The sequence below is a fragment of the Budorcas taxicolor genome, chromosome X (assembly GCF_023091745.1).
Source record: "Budorcas taxicolor isolate Tak-1 chromosome X, Takin1.1, whole genome shotgun sequence".
Classification (NCBI taxonomy): Eukaryota; Metazoa; Chordata; class Mammalia; order Artiodactyla; family Bovidae; genus Budorcas; species Budorcas taxicolor.
The window spans coordinates 125,224,988-125,250,005 of record NC_068935.1 but is presented as its reverse complement, the minus strand read 5'-3'; the positions used below and the strand labels follow the sequence as shown (position 1 = coordinate 125,250,005).

The 25,018-nt window shown below is 42.0% G+C and overlaps 2 protein-coding genes across 2 annotated transcripts in view; one reads left to right on the top strand and one right to left on the bottom strand.

Annotated features, from left to right (window-relative positions):
- The first annotated feature begins 1,914 nt into the window (after positions 1-1,914).
- Positions 1,915-24,891, top strand: PDHA1 (pyruvate dehydrogenase E1 subunit alpha 1). Its single transcript, XM_052662829.1, has 11 exons — positions 1,915-2,059; positions 14,425-14,484; positions 15,054-15,227; positions 16,013-16,139; positions 16,830-16,921; positions 17,769-17,861; positions 18,694-18,849; positions 19,064-19,135; positions 20,181-20,248; positions 21,405-21,513; positions 21,900-24,891. The coding sequence occupies exons 1-11, from the start codon at positions 2,003-2,005 to the stop codon at positions 22,062-22,064; spliced, it is 1,173 nt and encodes a 390-aa protein (XP_052518789.1). The 5' UTR covers positions 1,915-2,002; the 3' UTR covers positions 22,065-24,891.
- MAP3K15 (mitogen-activated protein kinase kinase kinase 15) overlaps positions 23,814-25,018 on the bottom strand; it is a 145,149-nt gene continuing 143,944 nt past the window's right edge. Inside the window, exons 27-29 of the mRNA XM_052662827.1 lie at positions 24,661-24,761; positions 24,506-24,582; positions 23,814-23,901 (exon numbers count right to left, since the gene is read on the bottom strand). Coding sequence (XP_052518787.1) covers positions 23,814-23,901; positions 24,506-24,582; positions 24,661-24,761 — 266 coding nt within the window. The remainder of the gene's footprint in view (positions 23,902-24,505; positions 24,583-24,660; positions 24,762-25,018) is intronic.

Here is a 25,018-nt window from a genome sequence, read left to right as displayed (position 1 = left end):
AGGCATTTTGTGACTAATTTGGCCCACTACACTAGGAATGCTCATTCCCAGGTCAGGCCAGGATTTCTTTGATAGGACCCTGCATGTGCTATTAGTGGACTAGGCCCTTCTGACAGTAGTCCACAGCGTCTGGATGGCCTGTCTTGCTGGTCTGTTACAGTCAGCAAATGAGTCCCTCTTCTTCCCATAGCTGCTGCTGCTGCTGCTAAGTCACTTCAGTCGTGTCCGACTCTGTGCAACCCGATAGATGGCAGCCCACCAGGCTCCCCCCTCCCTGGGATTCTCCATGCAAGACACTGGAGTGGGTTGCCATTTCCTTCTCCAATGCATGAAAGTAAAAAGTGAAAGTGAAGTCGCTCAGTCATGTCTGACTCTTAGCGACCCCATGGACTGCAGCCTACCAGGCTCCTCTGTCCATGGGATTTTCCAGGCAAGAGTACTGGAGTGGGGTGTCTTCCCATTGCTAGAGTTCTCCTATTACCATCATTGATCTTAGAGAGCTATCTATTGGGTGAATGGTTTCAAGTCACTTAGTTATTGCTGTTTTTATCAGAGGCTCAGTCACACATCTGGTAATGCAAGAAACTATCATGTTGTCAAATAGGCAGGATATGAAGAGTATAGCTAGTGAGATCAGTACAGTCTTAAGCAAGTATTTAAAGTGAGAATTTCTGGTAGGTGTGGCTCCATGTCTCCTCAGGTCCTGTGACTTCGTCTGTTCTGTACCAGTCCCTATCTTTAAAGGAAATGATCTACTGGCATTGTATGTGAATTTCACCAAAGATGTATGTACATCCTAGGGTGTGTGGTGGGTCATGGTGATCCCTTGCAGGATTGAGAGATTCATGTTATCTTTTAAGGAGTTTCCATGGCTGGCACTAGAAGAATTGATCTTTCTAGTTGAGCAGGTGTGCCATTGGGTCAGATCAGTGCATAGGGCAGATTCACAGTGCACACACGAGAGAAAAATTGTTGAAAGTTTTCTTGTCTTGCTTTAAAATATGAATTTATCAGACCCTAGCTCAGACAGACCTGGAAGCCTTTTACAACTATTATACGATTTCTTAAAGACAATTTTGCAGCAGAACCATCTATAGAAACCAGATGTTTTGTCTTTTGGCCCTTGTGTGTTAGTCACTCAGTCGTGTCCGACTCTTTGCAACCCCACAGACTAGCCCTCCAGGCTTCTCTGTCCATGGAGTTCTCCAGGCAAGAATACTGGAGTGGATTGCCATCCCCTTCTTCAGAGGAGCTTCCCAACCCAGGGATTGAACCCTGGTCTCCTGCCTCGCAGGCAGATTCTCTACCATTTGAGCTACAGGGAAGGAAGGTAGGTATTTTGTCTTTTGGCCCTTACCCAGCTATTAATCTTGGAAAGTATGGTTAGATAGCATCATCAACTCAGTGGACATGAATCTGAGCTAACTAGGAGAGATACTGAAAGACACGGAAGCCTGGCTTGCTGCAGTCCTGAGTTAGTGAAGAGTAGGAGGGAGCTTAGAGACTGATCAACAAGGCTATTAATCTTCATCATTCCGTGTGTTGAGCGAAGGCTGTTAAGTTGCAGCACGGGCAGGGATGGATACCCAGTAAGATTCGCTTTGCACGGTATCCATTGTGCATGGCTTAAGCTGGGTAGGAAAACTAGTTCCAACCCCCGCCCCTCGTCTGCCTCAAAGCGTGGCCCCACTTTCCCACGCAGGCGCCCTGGGGTCTACGGCGCCTCACCCGTCGGCGGCGTGGTGACGCGAGTATTGCTCAGCTGTGGCCTCTGGCTCCGACACCCAATGGCCGGCCGTCGTTCCCTCGGGTGGGCGGGGCACACCCTGGGAACCATCCTGGTTGGCTTGCGGCTGGGCGCGGCGCATGGCGTGTTTCCGTCGCGTCGCGCACCCATTAAGTGGAAGCGTCAGCTCAGGGCACCTGAAGGAGACTTGGTCGCACCTGGGCCGCACTCCTCGGCTCATTGAAGGTTCGCAGCTGCAGCCACTGCCTGCGCTCCATGAGGAAGATGCTCGCCGCCGTCTCTCGCGTGTTGTCGGGCGTCGCCCAGAAGCCGGTGAGGCGGAGTGAACGACCCGGGGTGGGCGCGAGACTGGAGGACGGCAGAGGGCAGGGCGCGTGGGCTCAGTGGGCCGGGCGGGCCGGGTCTCGTGCAGCCGCGGGCCTTTGTTCAGTTTCTACGTCTTGCGCTGTACTCCTGGTCGCGAGAGTAGCTATGGTTCGGCCTCTGGCGCTGACCAGGGGGAGGGGGCGGTTTACAATGTCCGCGTGGCGGCCAGCCGCGGCTGCCGATGTCTGAGTAAGCGAATCGCTCCGGAAGGGCGCGTTCGTTTACTACAGTCAGAAAAGGAGGCACTTGGGCTTCCTTGAGTGTACAGTTGACTGCCTCTTACCGGCCCACTGCTTTTAAATGTTCGTAACTTTGCTTGACTGGGAATCCGGAGACTGAGTGGCCCCGCTCAGTCAGAAGTTTCACCATTTGCTTATCCTGTGACCTTGGGCGAGAGTTTTGTCCTTCCTGAAACATGTCGGTGGCTCAGTTTCCTTATCTCTGAAACGGAGTTGACAGTACTTACCCCTTGGGGTGGCTGTGAGGCTTAAACGAGTGACAAGTATGCGGACCTTTCCCTATAGCGCTTGTTTCATAGTAGTTGCTGTCTGTTACATATTGTTACTGAGTGCCCAGTTTGGTATACATTTGTTGATCACCAGTGCTGGTCTCTGGAGGATTCACGCAGGGTTAGTGTCCCCAGAAACACGCCTCCTACCGTTTCGTCTTCCTCAACCTTGAGCTTTTCTTGGCAGTCAGTTCAGGAGCCCTCAAGCCGAACCTAGAGGGAGACGCTCTGTCCCTTGCACACCTGCTCTTAGGGTAAAAGTAGCTGAAGGAAACAGCCGTGGTGCTTGGGAGGGTGGGGTTAGAGGTTATTTGTGGCTCCAGGGTTTAGATATGCCTAGACTAAGCTTGGAGCATTTTGACCTCTAGGCACTGGGGGTAGTGTTACTTGGTATAACTTCAGACAAGACTTGGAATTCTGGCTCTAGTAACTCGTGCAAGACTTTGTGGCAACTCTGTTTGGTATGGGCAGGGAGTTTGAAAGGGTAGAAAGTGTACCCCTCTAGGAATGCTATTGACTGGCAAATACAAAGCTTGTAATGGATTAATCCTTATTAGCATGTAAGGTGAAGGACAGCCACGTTCCACTGTTATTTCTCCCTGTACACTTGACATACCCAACATTTATTGAGCTCTTCATGTGTGCTGGGCCCTTGGCTAGTTAATGTCAATAGCACCAATTTTTAGTTGAATGTAGGTAACAGAAACATGTTTTCAACATGATAGAGGTATGTAATGTAATACATGTATATTTGTATATAACATAATGCAGACCTAGTCCTGTATTACATTAAATTTAAAGGATTACATTTAAAAAAGTAAAACTTTGATTGAATTGGTGATGTTCTACAGGAAAAGAAAATTCCTGAGTTTTCAAATTATTGTCACCTCTGTGTCCCTAAGAGCAGAGAGAAGTCATGGTTGAAAATCAGCCTCATTTCCTCAACTGTCCAAAGTACTCCTGATTGTGTTTTTGTTTTCCAGCAATATGTTGGCACGAAAGGCAAATGGTGCTTCATCTCCACCTCAATAAAACTTTGGCCTTTTCAAAAATCATATAATACAGCTCAAATCAAACAAATCAGATTTGGCTTACAATGATCTGCTAATTGGATAAAACAAAAATGGAGTATACCTTTATTTAGTCAGAAATTCTAGTTGAGGGAAAAGGTTATTATGGCAGAAATTGATTACTGTGCAGAGCATTTCTCTTTTATTTAAGTAAATAAAAATAATTTTTTAATTTTTTTGTTGAGGATGAGAGACAGTGAAGGAGTTATGCTTTTTTGAGCTGCCCTTTTTTGGCTATTTTGCATGGTTTTTTTTTTTTTTTTTTTTGCTGCCTGCCCTTGTGCCCTTAAGTACACTAAGGCCTAGACACAAATATTTTAAGAATTCTAATTAACCCTGGATTGTGGGTGAGCTGAAATTTTGTTTAGTAGCTCCCACTCCCTGCAACAAAGCAAGTCAGCTAACCAGCGTTTCTATAAACAGTAGTAATCATGAAAGGTTACCAGAGTGCTCAGTGCATTTTGGGCTCTTGGGTCCAGTGTGCTCATTCATCTATCAGGTTTCAGATGTGTTAGCACAGGCTACTTAGAGAGTTCAGAGTGTTTGGTTTAAAATCATCACAGACATTGTTTTTAACCTATTCATTTTAATGCTACAAAGATCATTGTTAGGTGAAGAAAAAAACACTTAAAACTCTTAGGTCATGGACTAGACAAGTTTCTTGTTCCATGAACCAATGTGGCAGATTCCCAGTATTCTGGATTTAACACTTAAGTCAGCACATCGGACGTTAGTCCTTTCAAGACAGACGACAGCCAGCTTGTTACTCAAGCATAAGTGACTCAAATACATTTAAGGAACTTATTGTTTAACAAAATCATTGTATGAAGTAGTAGTAATTTAATAAACAAAGTGGTAATTTAATTTATTGCCTCCTTTCAGCCAATCCACCAGAACTTTCAGAAACTGAATGCTTGCACCTGCTACAGAAAGTTGAATCTTTAAAATGAAAGCAGAGAGTCCACTGTAACTGAAGTTACTTAAGGTACTTAAGTACCTGTGATTTCATCTTTGAATGAGGTTGTTTTCAGAGTGCTTATTTCAGTGTTGTGCTAATTTTTGCTGTACAGCAAATTGACTAAGTTATACACATATATACATACTTTAGAAATATTCTTTCCTAGTATGGTTTATCCCAGGAGATTGAGTATTGTTCCCTGTCCTATAGAGTAGGACCTTGTTGTTTATCCAGTCTAAATGTCTTAGTTTGCATTTACTAATCTCAGACTTGCCAGTCCATCTCTCTCCCTCCCCTCAGCAATCACAAGTTTGTTCTCTATATCTGTGAGTTTATTTCTGTTTTGTAGATAGGTTCATTTGTGCCATATTTTAGATTGCACATATAAATGAAATCATATGGTGTTTGTCTTTTTTTTCTGACTTCACTTACTTTGATAATCTCTCGTTGCATCCATGTTGCTGCAAATGACATTATTTTGTTCTTTTTTAAGGCTGAGTAGTATTCCACTCTATGTATGTACCACATCTGTATCCATTCATCTGTTGATGAACTTTTAAATTGATTCCATGGCTTGGCTCTTGCTATGAATATAGGGGTGCATGTATCTTTTTGAATTATAATTTTTTCCAGGTATATGCCCAGGAGTAGGATTGCTAGATCATATGAAAGTGAAAGTTGCTCAATTGTGTCTGACTCTTTGCAACCGCATGGACTATGCAGTCCATGGAATTCTCCAGGCCAGAATACTGGAGTGGGTTAGCTGTTGCCTTCTCCAGGAGATCTTCCCAACCCAGGGATCGAACCCAGGTCTCATGCATTGCAGGTGAATTCTTTACTGCTGAGCCACCAGGAGGCTAGATCATATAGTTCTATTTTTACTTTTCGGAGGAACCTCCATGTTTTCCACAGTGGCTACATCAGCTCACATTCCCATCAACAGTGTAGAGGAGTTCTCTTGTCTCTACACCCTCGCCAGCATTTGTAGATTTTTTAGTGACGGCTCTTCTGACCCGTGTGAGGTGGTACTTCATTGTACCTTGTTGTTTTGATTTGCATGTCTAATAATGAGTGATTTTGAGCATCCTTTCATGTGCCTACTGGCTATCTGTATGTCTTCCTTGGAGAAATGTCTGTTAAGGTCTTTTGCCTGCTTTTCGATTGGGTTGTTTTTTTTGTTGTTGTATGAGCTGCTTGTATCTGTTGGAAATGAAGCCCTTGTTGGTCACATCATTTGCAAATACTTTCTCCCATCCCTTAGGTCTTTTTTATGGCCTCCTTTGCTGTGTAAGCTTGTTAAGTTTAAATAGGTCCCATTTGTTTGTTTTTGTTTTTGTTTCTATTGCATTGGGAGAGAGACCTAAGAAAACATTGGTATGAATTATGTTAGAATGTTTTACAATTTATGTCAGAATGTTTGGCTTATGCTCTCTTTCCAGAGTTTTATGTTGTCATGTCTTATGTTTAAGTCTCTCTTTTTTAATTTATTTATTTAGTTTTGGCTGCGCTGAGTCTTCATTGCTATGCCTGGGCTTTCTCTAATTGCTGTGAGTGGGGGCTAGTCTGGTTGCACTTCACATGCTTCTCATCACGGTGGCTTCTCTTGTTGTGGAACACAGGCTGCAAGATGTGTGGGCTTCAGTGCTTGCTCTTCCAGCCTCTAGAGCACAGGCTCGGTAGTTGCGGTGTACGGGCTTAGTTGCCCCACAGCATGAGGAATCTTCCCGGACCTGGGTTGAATCTGTATCCCCTGCCATGGCAGGTGGATTCTTAACCACTGGACCACCAAGGAAGCCCATGTTTAAGTCCATTAAGACATTTTGACTTTATTTTTATGCATGATGTGAGGGTGTGTTCTAATTTCATTGATTTGCATGCAGCTGTCCAGCTTTTCCAGCACCACTTGCTGAAGAGACTGTTTTGGTCCCGTTTTATAATCTTGCCTCCTTTGTCAAAGATGAATCAACCATGGGTGTGTTGGTCTATTTCTGGGTTCTCAGTTCTCTTCCATTGATCGGTATGTCTGTTTTTGTGCCAATACTACACTGTTTTGATTACTATAGCTGGGAGAGTTAAATGTCCTGCTTTGGTTCCCCCCTGCCTGCTCAGGATTGCTTTGGTAATACTGGGTCTTTAATGGTTCCATATAAATTTTTGGATTCGTTGTTCTAGTTCTGTGAAAAATGTCATAGGTAATTTGATAGACATCACATTACAGTAGATTACTTTTTGTCGTATGGCCAGTTCAGTAATAGTAATTTCTCCATTTCAGGGGCATAGGATATTCTTTCATTTCTTTGAATTATCTTTGGTTCCCTTTATTAGTGTTTTATAGTGATCAGTGTATCTTTCACCTCCTTGGTCAGGTTTGGTGTTCAGTTGTTCAGTTGTGTCTGACTCTTTGAGACCCCATGGGCTGCAGCACGCCAGGCTTCCCTGTCCTTCACTACCTCCTAGAGTTTGCTCAGACTCATGTCCATTGACTCAATGATGCCATCCAACCATCTCATCCTCTCTCATGCCTTTCTCCTCATGCCCTTGATCTTTCCCAGCATCAGGGTCTTTTCCAGTGAGTCGGCTCTTAGCATCAGGAAGCCAAAGTATTGGATGGAGTTCAGCTGGAAGCTTCGGTACTTCCAGTGAATATTCAGAGTTGATTTCCTTTAGGATTGACTGGTTTGATCTCCTTGCTGTCCAAGGGACTCTCAAGAGTCTTCTCCAGCACCACAGTTTGAAAGCATCAGTTCTTCAGCACTCAGCCTTCTTTATGGTCCAACTCTCACTTCCATACATGACTACTGGGAAAACCATAGCTTTGACTAGACGGACCTTTGTTGGCAGAGTAACGTCTTTACTTTTTAATATGCCATCTAGGTTTGTCATTGCTTTTCTTCCAAGGAGCAGCGTCTTTTAATCTCGTGACTGCAGTTACTGTCCACAGTGATTTTGGAGCCCGAGAATATAAAGTCTGTCACCATTTGCCTTGTTTCCCTATTTGCCACGAGGTGATGGGACCAGATGCCATGATCTTAAGTTTTTTGAATCTTGAGTTTTAAGCCAACTTTTTCACTCTCCTCTTTCACCTTCATCAAGAGGCTTAAAGTTCCTTTTCCCTTTCTGCCATTAAGGTGGTGTCATGTGCATATCCGAGGCTGTTGATATGTCTCCCTTGTGATTCATCCAGCTGGGCATTTTGCATGATGTACTTTGCATCTAAGTTAAATAAGTAGGGTAACAATAAACAGTCTTGACTCCCAGTTTTGAACCAATTCGTTGTTCCATGTCCAGTTCTAACTGTTGCTTCTTGACCTCTTGACATACAGAGTTCTCAGGAGGCAGGTAAGGTGGTCTGGTATTCCTATCTCTGTTAAGAATTTTCCACAGTTTGTTTTGATCCACACAGTCAAAGGCTTTAGCGTAGTCGATGAAGCAGAAGAAGTTGTTTTTCTGAAATTTCCTTGCTTTCTCTATGTTCGAACAAATGTTGGCAATTTGATCTCTGGTTCCTCTGCCTTTTTTGAATCCAGCTTGTACATCTGGAAGTTCTTGGTTCACTTACTATTGAAGCCTAACCTGAAGGATTTTGAGAATTACTTTGCTAGCATGTGAAATGAGTGCTATTGCAAGGTAGTTTGAAGCTTCTTTGGCATTGCCCCTCTTTGGGATTGGAATGAAATCTGACCTTTTCCAGACATGTGGCCACTGCTGACTTTTCCAAATTTCCTGGCATGTTGAGTGCAGCATTTTCACAGCATTATATTTGAGGATTTGAATTAGCTCAACAGGAATTCTGTCATCTTCACTAGTTTTGTTCATAGTGATGCTTCCTAAGGCCCACTTGACTTTGCATTCCAGGATGTCTGGCGTTAGGTTAGTGATCATACCATTGTGGTTATCTGGGTCAGGAAGATCTTTTTTGTACAGTTCTTCTGGGTATTCTTGCCACCTCTTCTTAATATCTTCTGCTTCTGTTAGGTTTATTCCATTTCTGTCCTTTATTGTGCCCCTCTTTGCATGAAATGTTCCCTTGGCATCTCTGATGTTCTTGAAGAGATCTTTAATCTTTCCCATCTGTTTTCCTCTATATGCATTGTTCACTTAAGAAGGCTTTCTTATCTCTCCTTGCTGTTCTTTGGAACTCTGCATTTAGATGGGTATAACTTTCCTTTTCTCTTTTGCCTTTCACTTCTGTCCTTTTCTCAGCTGTTTGTAAGCCCTCCTCAGACAACTGTTTTGGCTTTTTGCATTTCTTTTTCTTGAGTATGGTTTTGATCACTGCCAATGTTACGAATCTCCATCCATAGTTCTTCAGGCACACGGTCTATCAAATCTAATCCCTTGAATCTTTTTGTCACTTCCATTGTATAATTATAAGGGATTTGATTTAGGTCATACCTGAATGGCCTAGTCGTTTTCCCTACTTTCTTCAATCTAAGTCAGAATTTTGCAATAAGGAGTTCATGATCTGAGCCACAGTCAGCTCCTGGTCTTGTTTTTGCTGCCTGTATAGAGTGTCTCCATCTTCGGCTGCAAAGAATATAATCAATCTGATTTTTGTATTGACCATCTGGTGATGTCCATGGGTAGAGTCATCTTGTGTTGCTGGAAGAGGGTGTTTGCTATGACCAGTGCATTCTCTTGGCAAAACTCTGTTAGCCTTTGCCCTGCTTCATTTTGTGCTCCAAAGCCAAACTTGTGCTCCAAAGCCAAACTCCAGGTATCTCTTGACTTCCTACTTTTGCATTCCAGTCTCCTATGATAAAAAGGACATCTTTTTGGGGGGGTGTTAGTTCTAGAAAGTCTTGTAGGTCTTCATAGGTTTATTCCTTGGAATTTTAGTTTTTAAGAGATACTGTTATTATTAATTTTGACATTCTCTTTCTGATATTTCATTTTTACTGTAAAGAAATGGAACAGATTTCTGCATGTTAGTCTTGTATCTGCCTACCTTGCTGAATTTATCATTTATTAGTTTTTGTGTGGAGTCTGGGGTTTTCTATATATAGTAGCATGTTATTTGCATATAATGACCGTTTTATCTCTTCCCTTTCAATTTGGATACCTTTATTTCTTGCTCTTGTTTGATTGCTGTGCCTAGAACTTCCAATACTACACTGAAGAGAAGTGGTGAGAGTGGCCATCCTTGTCTCATTCGAGATTTTAGCAGGAAGGCTTTCAACTTTTCACCATTCAGTATTAATATTGGCTATTAATAAATAGCTTTTACTATTTTGAAATATGTTCCCTGTATACCCACTTTAATAAGAGTTTTTATCCTGAATGGATGTTGAATTTTTAAAAAATTGTTTAATTGGTGGAAAATTGCTTGATAGTATGTTGGTTTCTGCTGTACAACAGCGTGAATCAGTCATATATATCTCCCTTCCCTCCCTCCCCTCCTTTTATCCCACCCCTTCAGGTCATCATAGAGTGCCAGGCTGGGCTCCCCATGTTACTTACAATTTCCCTCTATTTTACAGATGATTGTGTATATACTTCAGTGCTCCTTTCTTAAATTTGTCCCACCTTCACCTTCCCCCGCTGTGCCCACGAGTCCATTCCCTGCAGGCTTCGTCAGTACCATTTTTCTAGATTTCATGTATATGGAGTAATATACGATACTTGTTTTTGCTTTCTGACTTATTACTTCACTCTGTATAAGAGGCTCTGGGGGGGGTGTTGAATTTTGTTGGGTGCTTTTTCTGCATCTATTGAGATGATCATGTGGTGTCTGACTTTTGTTAATGTGGTGTATTACGTTGATTGCATATGTTGAACCTGGAGTTCACCACTTGGTGGTGGTGTATGCTTTTTTTATGTGTTGTTGGATTTGGTTTGCTAATAAGTTGAGAATTTTTGTGTCTATATTCATCAGTGATACTGGCCTGTAATTTTCTTTTTTGATGATATCTTTGTATGGTTTTGGTATTAGGGTGATGGTGGCTTCCTAGAATGTGCTTGGAGGTGTTCCCTCCTCTTCAGTCTTTTGGAAGAGTTTGAGAAAATTCCCAAGTTTTTCAATTTGTGGGGGGGGGGGCAGAAGTTTTATTACACTGAAAAAGGACAGAGAAAGTTTCTAACAGAGACACATAGACATCAGAAGGGGGGACAGAGAGTGCCCCTTCTTGATAGTCTTTGCAAGGCCTTATATACTTTCACCAGACCCACTCCCACATAAGACTGGTAGAAAGTTCCTATTACAAGGAGAAATATGTTCTTGAGCAAGATACATTGTTGTTATATAATCATTAGTACAATGATTAATTTTTATTGTTTTAACTTGGTTTAATGACTATTTTGCCTTACATCTGTAACTGTATAACAGGGTTTATTTCTAGCTGTCTGAAAGCTTTTAGGTTACAAATGATTGTTCATGCCCCTTAGTGTCCCTTGAGCAAGATGTGTTGTTTTGTTGTGTAATTATTAGCTCTGGGCTGAAAGAAAGTTAGTCTTCAAGATTGTTGTCGTAACAACTCAGAGTTTAAGAAAAAATGTCTTATGTGACTAAGTAAGTGAAGTGTCTCAGTCATGTCTGATTCTGCGACCCCATGGACTGTAGCCTACCAGGCTCCTCCGTCCATGGGATTTTCCAGGCAAGACAGTACTGGAGTGGGTTGCCATTTCCTTCTCCAGAAGATCTTCCCCACCCAGGGATCGAACCTGGGTCTCCCACGTTGTAGGCAGACACTTTACCGTCAGAGCCACCAGGTAAGTCTCTTATGTGACTAAGACAAAGCAATGTAGAAAAAAATGGTTTGTTCTTTTCTCCTCCTTGAAAGCCCTGGATCCCTTCCTCCTTGCAGGCCCCAGACTCCTTATCAACCTACCTAAGAATTAGCTCTCATTCCCCCCCTTTTTCTTTTAGGAGAATTATGTTGCCAAGGGAAAGGGGTGGCATTCTCATTTCATAACTTCTTCTTCGAGCTGGTAAGGGAGGCAGACAGACCCTAAATTGTTGAGGCAACATACTCTCCTAATGCTCATATTGAGGGTTTCTGATCTAGGGGCCCCAAGTAATAGTTGGAGGAGGCTGTAGAAATTGTAGGGGCATGAACAATCATTTGTAACCTAAAAGCTTTCAGACAGCTAGAAGTAAACCCCATTATACAGTTACAGATGTAAGGCAAAATAGTCATTAAACCAAGTTAAAACATAATAAAAATTAAGAGTCACATTATGTCCGTAGTTAAGGTATAATGTGTTATACCAGTCCATCTTAGGATTGTTAGATGTCATCTGATCAAGAATAGACATCACATATGATTGTTGTTGGTGAAGGTATTCGCAGAGTTGAACAAAGTCCTTTCCTTGAAGCAGAGGAATCCACCATATGAAGCCTTTCACTGATGAGGAGGTTGAAAAGCTGAAAGTTTGTCTTGAAGATCCCAGACAGGCCCCGAAGTTGATAGCTTATGGTGAACAGTGTGTCAGATTAGTGATCTCCAAAGAAGATTTAGCTTTGGGATTAGGGAGCAGGCTTCATTATTCAGAGCTTTTGTGTGGCAGAAATTTGTAAGTGAAAAAGGAGAGAAAGCTTCTGACATAGACATCAGAAGGGGACAGAGAGTGCCCCCTCAAGTTTCTCAATTTTTTTTCACTTATTCTCAGGTATTTTAATTAACTGTCTTTACCCCCGACTTGTCTGAAGCATTTATTTCTAGCATTTTCACTTCTTCTAGCAATATCATTGTCTTTGTTGACTTTATTGGATTGTGGTATACTGATGGGTGTAGAGATAAGTAGGTAATAATTTCTGCTTTCTGGCTTGTACACTTAGCAGATCAACTTTATCCTTTTTCACCAAGATCAAGTCCAGTGTGTGAACATATCAAAAGTGCTTTTGTGGGATCTGAAGGATGTGCTTCAATTCTGCATGAGAAGTGTTTGTTTACATATATGTGATGTGGCAGAATGTGGCTAAAACAGTACTAACTGATTAAATGTTTGTGATCTAACCTGGACCGTAGCCATCATATAGAGTACTTTTGCTGTGAGCAGAGCGAAAGAATGAAAAGGAAACATTTCTCCCAGCTTGCCCCTGCCCTCAAGCATTGACAGCCCCTTGAACATCAAGAAGGGACCACTAGGACTTCTCTGGTGGTGGTGTGGGTTTGAGGAGGCAGCTCACGGGGGTGAGGTAACAGACCTTTGAGCCAGATTTGCTAGGTTTGTACCCCAGCCCCAAAATTTAGGTGCTCTATGGCTTTGGGCAACTCAGTTCAGTCGTTCAGTCGTGTCTGACTCTTTGCGACCCCATGAACTGCAGCACGCCAGGCTTCCCTGTCCATCACCAATTCCTGGAGTTTACTCAAATTCATGTCCACTGAGTTGGTGATGCCATCCAACCATCTCATCCTCTCTCGTCCCCTTCTCCCGCCTTCACTCTTTCCCAGCATCAGGGTCTTTTCCAGTGAGTCAGTTCTTTGCATCAGGTGGCCAAAGGATTGGAATTTCAGCTTCAGCATCAGACCTTCCAATGAATATTCAGGACTGGTTTCTGTTAGGATGGACTGGCTGGATCTCCTTGCAGTCCAAGGGACTCAGGTAGCATGGGATTCATCAGTACAGAGAAAAAGCTTCAGTGAAAACTCATTGCAGGTCCCACCCCTCAACTCAGATGCCCTTGTAAACCTCAGACCCATGTAGCAATGGGAATTGAGGTTAAAACACAGATGTCACTAATGTACATCCCAAATGACATGAGTCAATGACAGCAGCTCCGAGACCTGTTTTGAGCCCAAGCAGTGGTCCAAGTTGTACATAGGTCACATTGCTTGATCTAACAAGAGATCAACCTCAGAACAAGGCATTTTTGACAGAATTTCACTCACTGAAAAAACAGGTGGCTAATCTGGTTTTTCCCCAGTAATAAACAAGGATTATTTATTATTTAAAAGGGGGGTGGGGTTACTGTTTAGAGAACATCTTCTTTCTGGTGCTTCAGGAGGAGCCTCTGTCTGTTCAAATCATAAAATATCCCTCAGATCTTTTGTTTACTTAAGTCAAAAATGCTGAGTATCTTTACTTTGCTCTTGTACCTTTCTTGCTAAAAGGGCTTCCATGGTCACTCAGTCAGTAAAGAATCTGCCTGGGTTTGATCCCTGGGTTGGGTAGATTCCCCTGGAGAAGGGAACAGCTACCCACTCTAGTATTCTGGCCTGGAGAATTCCATGGACAGAGGACCCTGGCAGGCTACAGTCCATAGGGTTGCAAAGAGTCCGATATGACTGAGCAATTTTCACTTTTCTCACTAAGGTCTTTATCTAATGTTTTGAGTAGATTAAAATATTTTTCTTATAGTACTCTTTTACAGAAGTGATTTTCCTGAGATAGGAATTGAAACATAGGTTTATCTGAAGAAAAATTCTGAAAGTAAAGCTTTAGCTTGCCCAGTATATCTAGTTATGACTAAGAATAGCATAAATAAACACACCCCACAGATCATCTAGTCTCTTCAAGTTCGCCATTAGCCTCATTATATTCTCACTAATTTCTTTGAAAACAAAGTGGCAAACTAGGTGGGCTTGGGTTTGCTCCCTTTCTCTTTCTGCTGTTTGCCTTCAGATGTGGGCACAAGCGTGTTTCATTGGCCAAAGCAGTTTGGAAGAAAGGATCCCAACACAGTGACCAGAATGGAAGAGAAAGCCCATGAATGTGTAGGGCTCTTGAGTTCTAGGACTCCATCCTGATAACCGGTTAGTAAGAATAATAACTCAAAAAAAAAAAAAAACCCAGTAACAAGTACTGATATACTTGTGTATTTTGATCTTTCAAGGCAAGCAGAGTGCTGGTGGCATCCCGTCATTTTGCAAATGATGCTACTTTTGAAATTAAGGTAAGAGGTGTTTTGCTTCTGTTGAAATTTTTTCCACAGGTAGATGTTGATGTGTAGTTTCACCTTTGTCATAGGGCATTTTGATAATCATGCTTTTTCACCATCTTATTCCAAGTGTTCTAGAAACAAAGATGCAGAGGAGTTCAGCAAAAATTAGAATTTACTCCTTTTATGTAGCAGCTTATTGGTAGTTTGGAGCAGGAGCGCAAGCTAAAAAAAAATTGAAGACCTACTCTAAGATTTAAAATGTAATTTGGTAAAAAGTTTGAATAAGATTCTTAGAGTGATTCTTTGAAAGTTTGTCTTTGGACCTATAGCTCAGTTGACCTAGAGGTTTTCAATGAAAGTCATCTTAAAAAGATTTCCTTCTTCCAAAACTCCATTTCATTGCACAGTGAGTTTTAAGAAGGAATCAGAAGCAATGTACAGCATTTCTGATATGCTTGTCTGCTGGTGTTGGTTAAACAGTAAAGATTGTAAATATTTAACTAGTTCGAGTTACATCTTAGAATGGGTTAGCAGTGTTCACACTGTAGTGACTGAGGGATAATTGTCTGATTTCATTTCAGAAATGTGATCTTCACCGGCTGGAAGAGGGCCCTCCTGTCACTACAGTGCTTACCAGGGAGGATGGGCTCAAATACTACAGGATGATGCAGACCGTTCGCCGAATGGAGTTAAAAGCAGATCAGCTGTATAAACAGAAAATTATTCGTGGTTTCTGTCACTTGTGTGATGGTCAGGTGAGCGGTAGTTTTGTAAGAAAGCTATGCTACTTTGGGATTTAAGTATAGTGTGTGTTTTTTTGGCTGTTACCCTGCCTTATTTGTCTGAAGGATTTGAGGCTGGTATTTTAGAATAAAAATGAAATTGCAGAGACCTGCTAGGATGCATATGCTAAAGAACTGAGTCATGTATCACACTGCTGATTTCCTATTCCACTATGGCATTACGATCACCTGCACTGGATATACTTTTGGAGAAAAGGGTGTTTTGTTTTGTTTTGTTTTGTGGGTTTAGGACAAGGTTTACAAAACCAAATTCCTACCAGGGACCAATTAGGTAGAATAAATGAGTGAAGGCTGCCAGTTATATGAAGAATTGAGAATGGTGACAGGAATTGGTGGTGAACTGGAACAGATAGGTCCCACCTGCAGGATAAGTCATAACAATACCAGCCAGTTGGTGCCATGTGGAAATACGGGACTAATGCTTCCTGTTGTTTGTCTTTGAAAGACGACAGAAGTCTCCGTTTTCAAGTGAAATTCCCCCAATATTTTGATGTAGACATCTGATGCAGGATTTTCTCAAGTCGCCATACAGGCTTAAAAGAAACAGCATATCTGTGGATTGCCACAGTTTATGGCTGTGGCTTCGTCTTTACCCTTTGCTCTTTTCTGATGTAAAAGGAGCTACTTGTCGTGGTTATGAATGCATTCTAGGCCAAATGTTTCCTAATAGTCAAGGAAGCCTGTGAACTAGAAATGTGTACTGTGTTGCCTCACTGGCGCTTCTTCCTTGAATGCAGGAGGCTTGTTGTGTAGGCCTGGAGGCTGGCATCAACCCCACAGACCATCTGATCACAGCGTACCGGGCGCATGGCTTTACCTTTACTCGTGGACTCTCTGTCCGGGAGATTCTCGCAGAGCTTACAGGTTTGCTATTAATTTACAAAAAACAGGGAATTGAGTGAATTAAGTTTTCAAATCTCCAATAAAGATGCTGTTTATAAGTTAACATTAAAACTTTTAAAAATTAAAACCTTTTTGATGTTTTTTTTAAAGCTGAGAAACCAGGAAAAAAAAGAAAACCTCTCCCTTTGGGTGCTCTGGTACCTCCATCGTGCTTTTGAGTAAACTGACCATTTTTGAGGTTATCTGACCTCTTGGGTAAAAAGGTCAGCTCCATAAAATCAGAGTAGTGTTTATCACTCAAGCATGCCAACAGAAATCTAGCAGCCAGAGAAAGTAAATTGAATATAAGTATTTCATTGTGTAGAAATGAAATTGTATGCAGCTTCTTAATAGTCCCTTTGTGCCGCTTGACTTGTACACCAGTGTAGGAGAAATTGGAAGATGGGCCAAAAAGAGTCTAGAGTACCACGCTAACATCTAAAGAAAACTTGGTGATTTGAGAGCTGGAAAGGTTTATGGTACTGGTCTAACCTTTATTATAAAAGGGCCAGGAGACCAGGAGGACTATGTATGTACTTTGAGGGACATGTGGTTATATAGTTGAGTTGGTCTCTTGAGATCTAATGGTCGAGCCAGCACAAATACCCGCAGTGTGGTTTTGTTTATATGTTTGGTGTTTGATATGTCACATTTGTGTGCTGCCATGTATAGGACGAAGAGGTGGTTGTGCTAAAGGAAAAGGAGGATCGATGCATATGTATGCCAAGAATTTCTACGGAGGCAATGGCATCGTGGGAGCTCAGGTAGCTGAGGACTGGGATTGCATCATTTCCTGGGTTGGGCCCTGGCCCACATCTTTGCAATATTTTGTTCCTTGGAGGATATCTCTCTGAAGTACTTGGGGGGCATGATGTGTTTTAAATGACCTGTTGCTTTCATACTGTATTATTTGACCATTTAATAGAGTTGGACAATGATTTAAAGATTTTCCTTTTTAGGTATTTGCTATGTTTTACAAGTAAGCAAGAGCCTCTAGCAATAGAGCTATACCTTTGTCTTTTAATTGATATTTAAGTACCGTAATTGCTTGGTCACATCCTCTTCGCCACAGCCCTCTCCCTGCTGTAGATAGTGCTGGCGCTGGTACCAGACCAGGAGAGGCAAAGAGGTGAGGATCTTAAGGGCCTAGTTTGAATCTAAAGCCAGCTTCTGTGGTTGTGCCATCCTCCTCATTCTCATCAGTTAGTAAATAATGAACAAGTAGAGGTATAAAATCGTATCTAGATTTGTTAAGTTTACTTTCTAATATATTAAGGTTTTAGCATCTGGGGTTTTGTTGTTTGAGGTATTTTTTTTTAACCCTTGGTTTGCTGGGGGATGCTTTTAGGATTGATAGTTGAAACTTTGATGCAGAAATGTTATTGCTTAAGGGTTGAAATAGAATACAATAATACAATAGCAGTTACTTGTGTTACTTTGCCAGTTTACAATTTTAGGGGTGGGGTAAGCAGAGATAGGGTTGGGTAGGGAAGAGTTTGTAGGAACTGTGTCATTTCTATCCCATTTTCTGGTCAGGAGCTAATGTTCGTAGCATTAATTTCTTCCCTCATGGATTTCTGTGGTTCCTTTCTTGCTTGTCCTCAATATTAGGTGCCCCTGGGAGCTGGGATTGCTCTGGCCTGTAAGTATAATGGAAAAGACGAGGTCTGTTTGACTTTGTATGGCGACGGCGCTGCTAATCAGGTGAGTAAGTGCCTCTTAACTTTGCAGTAGTGTTCAAAGTGTTGAATATTCATAGTTCAGTTTGTGGCGAAGCATTGTATCGATTACTAGTTGAAATGGCCATTTATATGGCAGGCTAAAATTTGGTTTTGTGGCCACATTAGAGATGTACATCTTGGCATTGTGTCACAAGTGATTTGTATGAGTGTACGCCGAAGAGGATGCTTACCTGTGTTCTATGTCAGTGCTTCACAGCCTCTGTGGTGAAGGACCGGTTTACATTGTAACCCTTTGCAAACCAACTCCTAAACCAGTACTGAGATGTGCAGACTCATTCTCTTGAATGCCAAGGCATTGTCAGACTCCTCTCATAGTTTTTGAGCCCTGACTCTTCCTACTCTTCTGTCGTGGTCTGAGTAATCACCAGTCTGTGGCTGACACTCTGTGAGGCCTTGCTGTGGATGCTGATTCTCAGACACTGGTTATCCAGGGGGTCTCATAGGATTTATAATCGAGCATTAAAAACACCCCCAAAACTAGGTAGCTGCAGTACATTTCTACACGTTGGTCTTTTCCCAGTGTACTCTATACTACTGTCTCAGCCCCAGAAGCAAGTAGAAGTACTTGGTTTGTCACTTCCTTAGGTGCAAAAAAGGATGAGTTTGTTGCACCACCCCCCTCACACACACACACTTCTTTGCCTCAGAATCTGGGTTGTAGGTGAGGCATTTCATCTTTATGAGAGCTTTCTCTTGCTGGGTAGAGCAGTGGCTTTTGGGGATGATGAAGTTGAGAAAAAAAAAAAAAAAACCAGCACAATGAAACTACTTGAACTTTTTATTTGTATTTCCAGGGTCAGATATTCGAAGCTTACAATATGGCAGCTTTGTGGAAATTGCCTTGCATTTTCATCTGTGAGAATAACCGCTATGGGATGGGAACATCTGTGGAAAGAGCAGCAGCCAGCACTGATTACTACAAGAGAGGCGACTTTATTCCTGGGCTGAGGGTAAGGATGCCTGTGGTAGACCTGGGGCAGCACTCTTGGCCCGATGTCTCACATCAAAAGAAGGGTTCTGTTTTCTTAGTGGATGAACAGGTCATAGGAAAAGAAAACTATTTTAGTCAGTTGGAGTTAAGCTCTGCCCTTATTTATCTTTCAACTTTTATGAAGTATAGTTGATTTACAATGTTGTGTTTAAATCTTTCCTACTTATTGACAGGTAGATGGAATGGATATCCTGTGTGTCCGGGAGGCCACAAAATTTGCAGCTGCCTATTGTAGATCTGGAAAGGTAAGATTTTTTTGGCCTCTAAGCTGCTGCTACTGCTGTTATCTCAGTCGTGTCCGACCCCATAGACGGCAGCCCTCCAGGCTCCCCTGTCCCTGGGATTCTCCAGGCAAGAACACTGGAGTGGGTTCCCATTTCCTTCTCCAGTGCGTCAAAGTGAAGTTGCTCAGTCGTGTCCGACTCTTCGCGACCCCATGGACTGCAGCCCACCAGGCTCCTCCATCCATGGGATTTTCCAGGCAAGAGTACTGGAGTGGGGTGCCATTGGCCTCTAAGCTAGAGATTTCTAACGGCATTTATCAAGAAGCGTCCATTGTGGCACTTTAGAGGTAGCTGCTGATTGAGGTGTATAAGAAGACAGAAGCAGGATCCACTTAAGTCAGTCGGGTCCCTTTATAAATAACATGGTCTTGGTAGCTCACATCCTAGGAAACACTCCATGTTTCCCCCATTTGGGGTAAATCTTTTCTTCCAGTGTTCCCTCAGCATTCTGCCTCTGTCTTTGTTGTGACAATCTATTTTGCCTTTTGGTTCATTATGTGCCTCCACATCCACCCACCTCACCTTAATGATAAGCCCCTTGAGTGAAGAGATTAGGGACTCCCCACAGTGCCCAGCATAGAACTGTGCTTATGTAATAGGCATTCAGTATAAGTTTGTTTTCTATAAATTAATATGTTTAAATTATGTAGTCTTATTGTTTTAGTCCTAAGGATCTTGACCTTTCCAGTTACAGTGGTGGAAGGAGAAGGGAACAGTGAGATTGGCCTAAAAAGAGGCTTACCTGCTATTTGAATTGGTGGAAGGATGTTCTCCCTAAATCACTGTTCCACAACCCAGAAAGCAGACCCCTAAGATAATAAGTCCCTCTTAAAAATAGGGAGGATGAAAGATGCTGTAAATAGGCATTAGAAATGAGAAGAGATAACTGAATCAGTCAACCAAGAAGAAATTCTTGACAACTCAGATCTGATCAGAGTAGTTGATGGGGTGTATATTTGAGGCTATGCCCATCATCTCACCTAACCTCCACTGGGTTCTGTTTTAGGGGCCTATACTGATGGAGCTGCAGACTTACCGTTACCATGGACACAGCATGAGTGATCCTGGAGTGAGGTAGGGTAAAGGAAAAACTGAGTGTGGTGTCCAAAGTAGATGGGCTTAGAGTGGTACTACTTACATGAAAAAGCAAAAGCATTTCAAAATTTACTTTTGAATCCAGACACCAGTTGGCTTCATGCATTGATTTAGTAGTTTAGTCTGAGCCTGAAAACAGTGCTTTATAATAAGTTGGTTCCAATCTAGAAAGCATTCTGGAAACTTCTACACTATGTATTGTGTACATGTTAACATGAGTACCAATAAAAAAAACAATATAGGAAGGAATTGTGAGGAATTATTACCTAAAGCAGGTCTGATGGTAACAGTAGTATACTTGGGAGCATTTACCTTTTGTAGGCATTACCTCAGATGCTCCCAGGGCAATATTCCTCCATTTGAAAATGTTCTTCTGGCTGGTATGGTGCAAGACCAAGTAGCAGAAGGGGTATTCCATGTGTTGAAATAGATGAGTCAAAAAAAAAAAAAAGTGACAAGTCCTAACTCCAGCATGAAATGCTGCAGTCCTGGAGTGTGGCATAATTAAAGAGTAGATTTAGTTAAAGTAACCCATAAGAAGTCTTTAAGAGTGTAGGCTAAAGGTCTAAGGGAAAATGTTATAAAGAACTACTCTGAGGGGAAAAAGCACTTTGTGTAATTTGCTGTTAAAAAAAAATGATAGAGCCTTTGCTTTTAGTATTATTTCAGATAATGTAGGACAAGGATCAACTATATATTCAAGAATTGGAAAACCTCCTCTCCAGGTTTTTGCCAGCCATGCTGCTCTGGGGTCTTAAAAGGAGAAAGGAAGGGCACAATTTTTTTCTGGTTCCCATTCTCCCGCCTCCAAGGTTACAGCTATCACCCCAGAAAACCATCTCCCCTGTCTTCACCCACTTAAAGAGCCCCCATCACTACCTTCATGCCCTACATCTAGATTAAAGAAGCAGATAGCAACTGGGCTCCTGTTGTCAGAATGCCAGAGAAGCCCAGCGAATTGCCACTATAGAGTTTAGACAGAGCAGCTCTTATAGAATGTTAGGATGCGTTCTTGTATTTTGAAGTATAATTCTGCCCTTCCTACGGAGATGTAAGTATTGATATGCTGCTGTGTTTCACAGACTGTCTGCTCTACTGGAACTGTTCTTACTTGTCACTCTGGTTCCCTCCCCAGTTACCGTACCCGAGAAGAGATTCAGGAAGTTAGAAGTAAGAGTGACCCTATCATGCTCCTCAAGGACAGGATGGTAAACAGCAATCTCGCCAGTGTTGAAGAATTAAAGGTACACTTACTCTGGGTTTTCACAGTTGCCTTTCTCAAATTTTGAGCAGTTTTTCTCTACACAAAAATGCTGCCACTCTTAGGTGAACTAGGTAAGGAAAGTACACACTGTATTCTCATAGGGCATTCATCGGTCATATTGATGAAGCTTTTAAACTCCAATAGCACAGTTCTTCTTTCCTGTAAATACACTTAAGGTTTTTAAATGTTCCCTCACCAGGGTGTATGTTTCTGTCTCTACTTAAGAATCTTTCTTTCTAGGTCGTTGTTATTTTTACCATAATAGCACCTTAAGTATACTTCTAGTACTAGTAGAAGAGTTGAACGACTTGGTACCTAAGAGGTGTATCTTCTAAAAAATCTCTTGAACTGTAATCTGATTTTTAGGAAATTGATGTGGAAGTGAGAAAAGAAATTGAGGATGCTGCTCAGTTTGCTACTGCTGATCCTGAACCACCTTTGGAAGAACTCGGCTATCACATTTACTGCAACGATCCACCTTTTGAAGTCCGGGGTGCAAACCAGTGGATCAAGTTTAAGTCCATCAGTTAAGGCGAGATACACACCTTCAGTGGGTTATTTGGCAGTAACTGTAAGGAATGCTTTGTGTTCTCAACTTTGTCAAGGAGGAAAGCCCATAGAGAGAGAGAAAGCGTGTAGATTGAGAGAGTGTTTGCATGTGGTTTGTACAGTGTTGCATTAAAAGAGGTGATTGCACACATAAGGTTATTTTAGTTATATAGGTCTAAAATAGGTAATAGTTTGCTTAACCCTCCAAATTATTTCTTTAAAATAGTTCTATTTGATTTAGTTGTATACTAGTTTTAACACATACTTTAGTTACTAAGGGCTTCCCTTACGGCTCAGCTGGTAAAGAATCTGCCTGCAATGCAGGAGACCTGGGTTCAATCCCTGGGTTGGGAAGATCTCCTGGAGAATTCCATGGACTGTATAGTCCATGGGGTCGCAAAGAGTTGGACATGAGTGAGCAACTTTCATTTTAAAAGGAAAAACAATTCCTTGTATGCCTGTCCAACTCTGCTGCCACCTTGTGGGGGGATCAGTGTCCTGTCCCTCGCAGTGCCCAACACCTTACCTCAGTTCAGTTGCTCAGTCGTGTCTGGCTCTTTGCAACCCCATGAATTGCAGCACGCCAGGCCTCCCTGTCCATCACCAACTCCTGGAGTTCACCCAAACCCACGTCCATCGAGTCGGTGATGCCATCTCATCCTCTGTTGTCCCCTTCTCCTCCTGCCCTCAATCCCTCCCAGCATCAGAGTCCTTTCCAATGAGTCAACTCTTCGCATGAGGTGGCCGAAGTACTGGAATTTCAGCTTTAGCATCATTCCTTCCAAAGAACATCCAGGACTGATCTCCTTTAGAATGGACTGGTTGGATCTCCTTGCAGTCCAAGGGACTCTCAAGAGTCTTCTCCAACACCACAGTTCAAAAGCATCAATTCTTCGGCGCTCAGCTTTCTTCACAGTCCAACTCTCACATCCATACATGACTACTGGAAAAACCACAGCCTTGACTAGACGGACCTTTGTTGGCAAAGTAATGTCTCTGCTTTTTAATATGCTGTCTAGGTTGTCATAACTTTCCTTCCAAGGACTAAGCGTCTTTTAATTAACAGCTTACCTAGTGTACCCTAATGTGCACACACCCCTGTTAGTGTGCACATCGGTGCTGAAGCCTGTTCACACTGAACCATCATGTCTCATTAATAAAACACATTTATTATAACTTGGCAGGGGTGGAAGGACAATTCCATGTTTAAATATAACTACTTCGTTTCAAAGGCCAAATAAGTTAGTTTTCTCCATTTATACATTCAATATAAATATGAAGCTATTTTCTTAAGTTTTCTATTTACATTCATATCAAACATTATTAACTACAAGGCATAGTCTTATTGATTTTTTCTTTTTCTAATTTTAAGTGCAATTCCCATTCATGTATGGAATGTATAACTGAAACAGTGATTCCCAGCCTTTTTGTTAAACACCTGTTGTTCCACCTTTCCAGCAAATGTTTGAAGGTAAAGAATCCCATAATACTTTGGGATGTCAAGACAAGTTTTACAATCACAGTTCTCAAAATACAGTTCCACTCACCTTTAAAACATGTTGAGAAATATTAACATTTTTTCCATAATTCTTTAGAACTTCAAGTTCTTAAATTTGTTCAGTGAACAGTGGTGTTTTCCTTGAACTGCAGCAGGATTGGTGTGTATGTAACAGAAGCTTTAACAAAGATGTCAGCTCTGGGCTCCCACTATCCCCCGCGTGGCTGATTATATTAAGCCTCATCTTGGGTTGCTGGGGCCCCCTGAGCCCGTCTTCTGTACTGGGAGACTGCAGTCCAGAGCCTGCAGAGAAGACCACCGCTACGAAACAAACAGAAGTCTTCTTTAGAGTGAGTCGTAAGGAAAGATGACTTCAAAGCAGTACCACTCAATACTTCTTTAGGAGCCCTTATGGCAAAAGCTATAGTATGTACTTCTAGACTTGTTTTGCTGGCTAGTCTTAAAAATGCAGTCCCTAACTTAAAAACTAAAATAGGAATGTGTTCCCTTCACATATGGAGGTGAAATTTCTACCCCAGCACAAGTGGGATGTGGCCTTAGCGGTATGTACAGGAGTGCCAGGGCATCTGCGCAAAGTAGGCTGTTAAAGATGACCAGTGGAGGAGAGCGAAAGGGTTTGAGTGTGGCCTGCTGTCAACTCCTGTCTTTGCTCATTCCACTCCCAGCCTGGCAGTCTGCTGACTATGCCTACTGGGCCTTTAGCTTCTGCTCCCTCTCAGCTTTTCCCCAGCTTCACCCTTGGAAACTCCAGAGTTTGGAGTGCGGTTGGGTAGTTTTTGTTTCCTGACTAAAGGAAAGGGGGAAAGCTACCAGCACTTTCTTTTCTACTGCTTTTATGTAAAAAGCCTAACCACACCAAAAAAGCCATTTTCTGTTACACAAAATGTTTTGAGGCTATTCTTACCGTAGTCTAAGGTACCTTAGGTCTTCCTTAGTGATGTCATTAAGAATATCAGACAGTGTGTAACCCTCTTCAAGAATCTGAAACAAAGATCACATACATGAAGAGCTAAGCAGCTTTGTAATAACAGCCTAGGAATGGTTTGGTTCTCAGCTTACCTTTTCAATTGTTCTCGTATCTGCTCCTTGCAGTTGCAACCACTCGACAAGCTCTTTATCTGTTCGCTGCTCATGAGACCCAGGAGGGGACACTGAGTTCTCTGTAATGATTAGAAATGTGTTATGTTGTATACTGATGTGTAACAGTAAAAGTCTTTGAGTAGAAAGTCGGATGAAATAAACTATTCCAGAATGTAATTGTGCTGTGAAAAGGAAATGGTTTAAGCTTGGCTCAGCTACACACTGCATGAGAGTCCACAGTCCTTGGCATCACTTTATAGAGATTAAAGGTATCATACATAAATATTTTAGTTAGTTTGGAGTTTGATACATTATCTACCACTTTAAATGTGTTTTC

Excerpts from the sequence above, each read along its gene's own strand:
- PDHA1 (XM_052662829.1), top strand. The coding sequence starts at position 2,003 with ATGAGGAAGATGCTCGCCGCCGTCTCTCGCGTGTTGTCGGGCGTCGCC. Across the intron at positions 16,922-17,768 it reads ATGGCATCGTGGGAGCTCAG|GTGCCCCTGGGAGCTGGGAT; the intron begins GTAGCTGAGGAC and ends CCTCAATATTAG. Across the intron at positions 21,514-21,899 it reads CCAGTGTTGAAGAATTAAAG|GAAATTGATGTGGAAGTGAG; the intron begins GTACACTTACTC and ends TCTGATTTTTAG.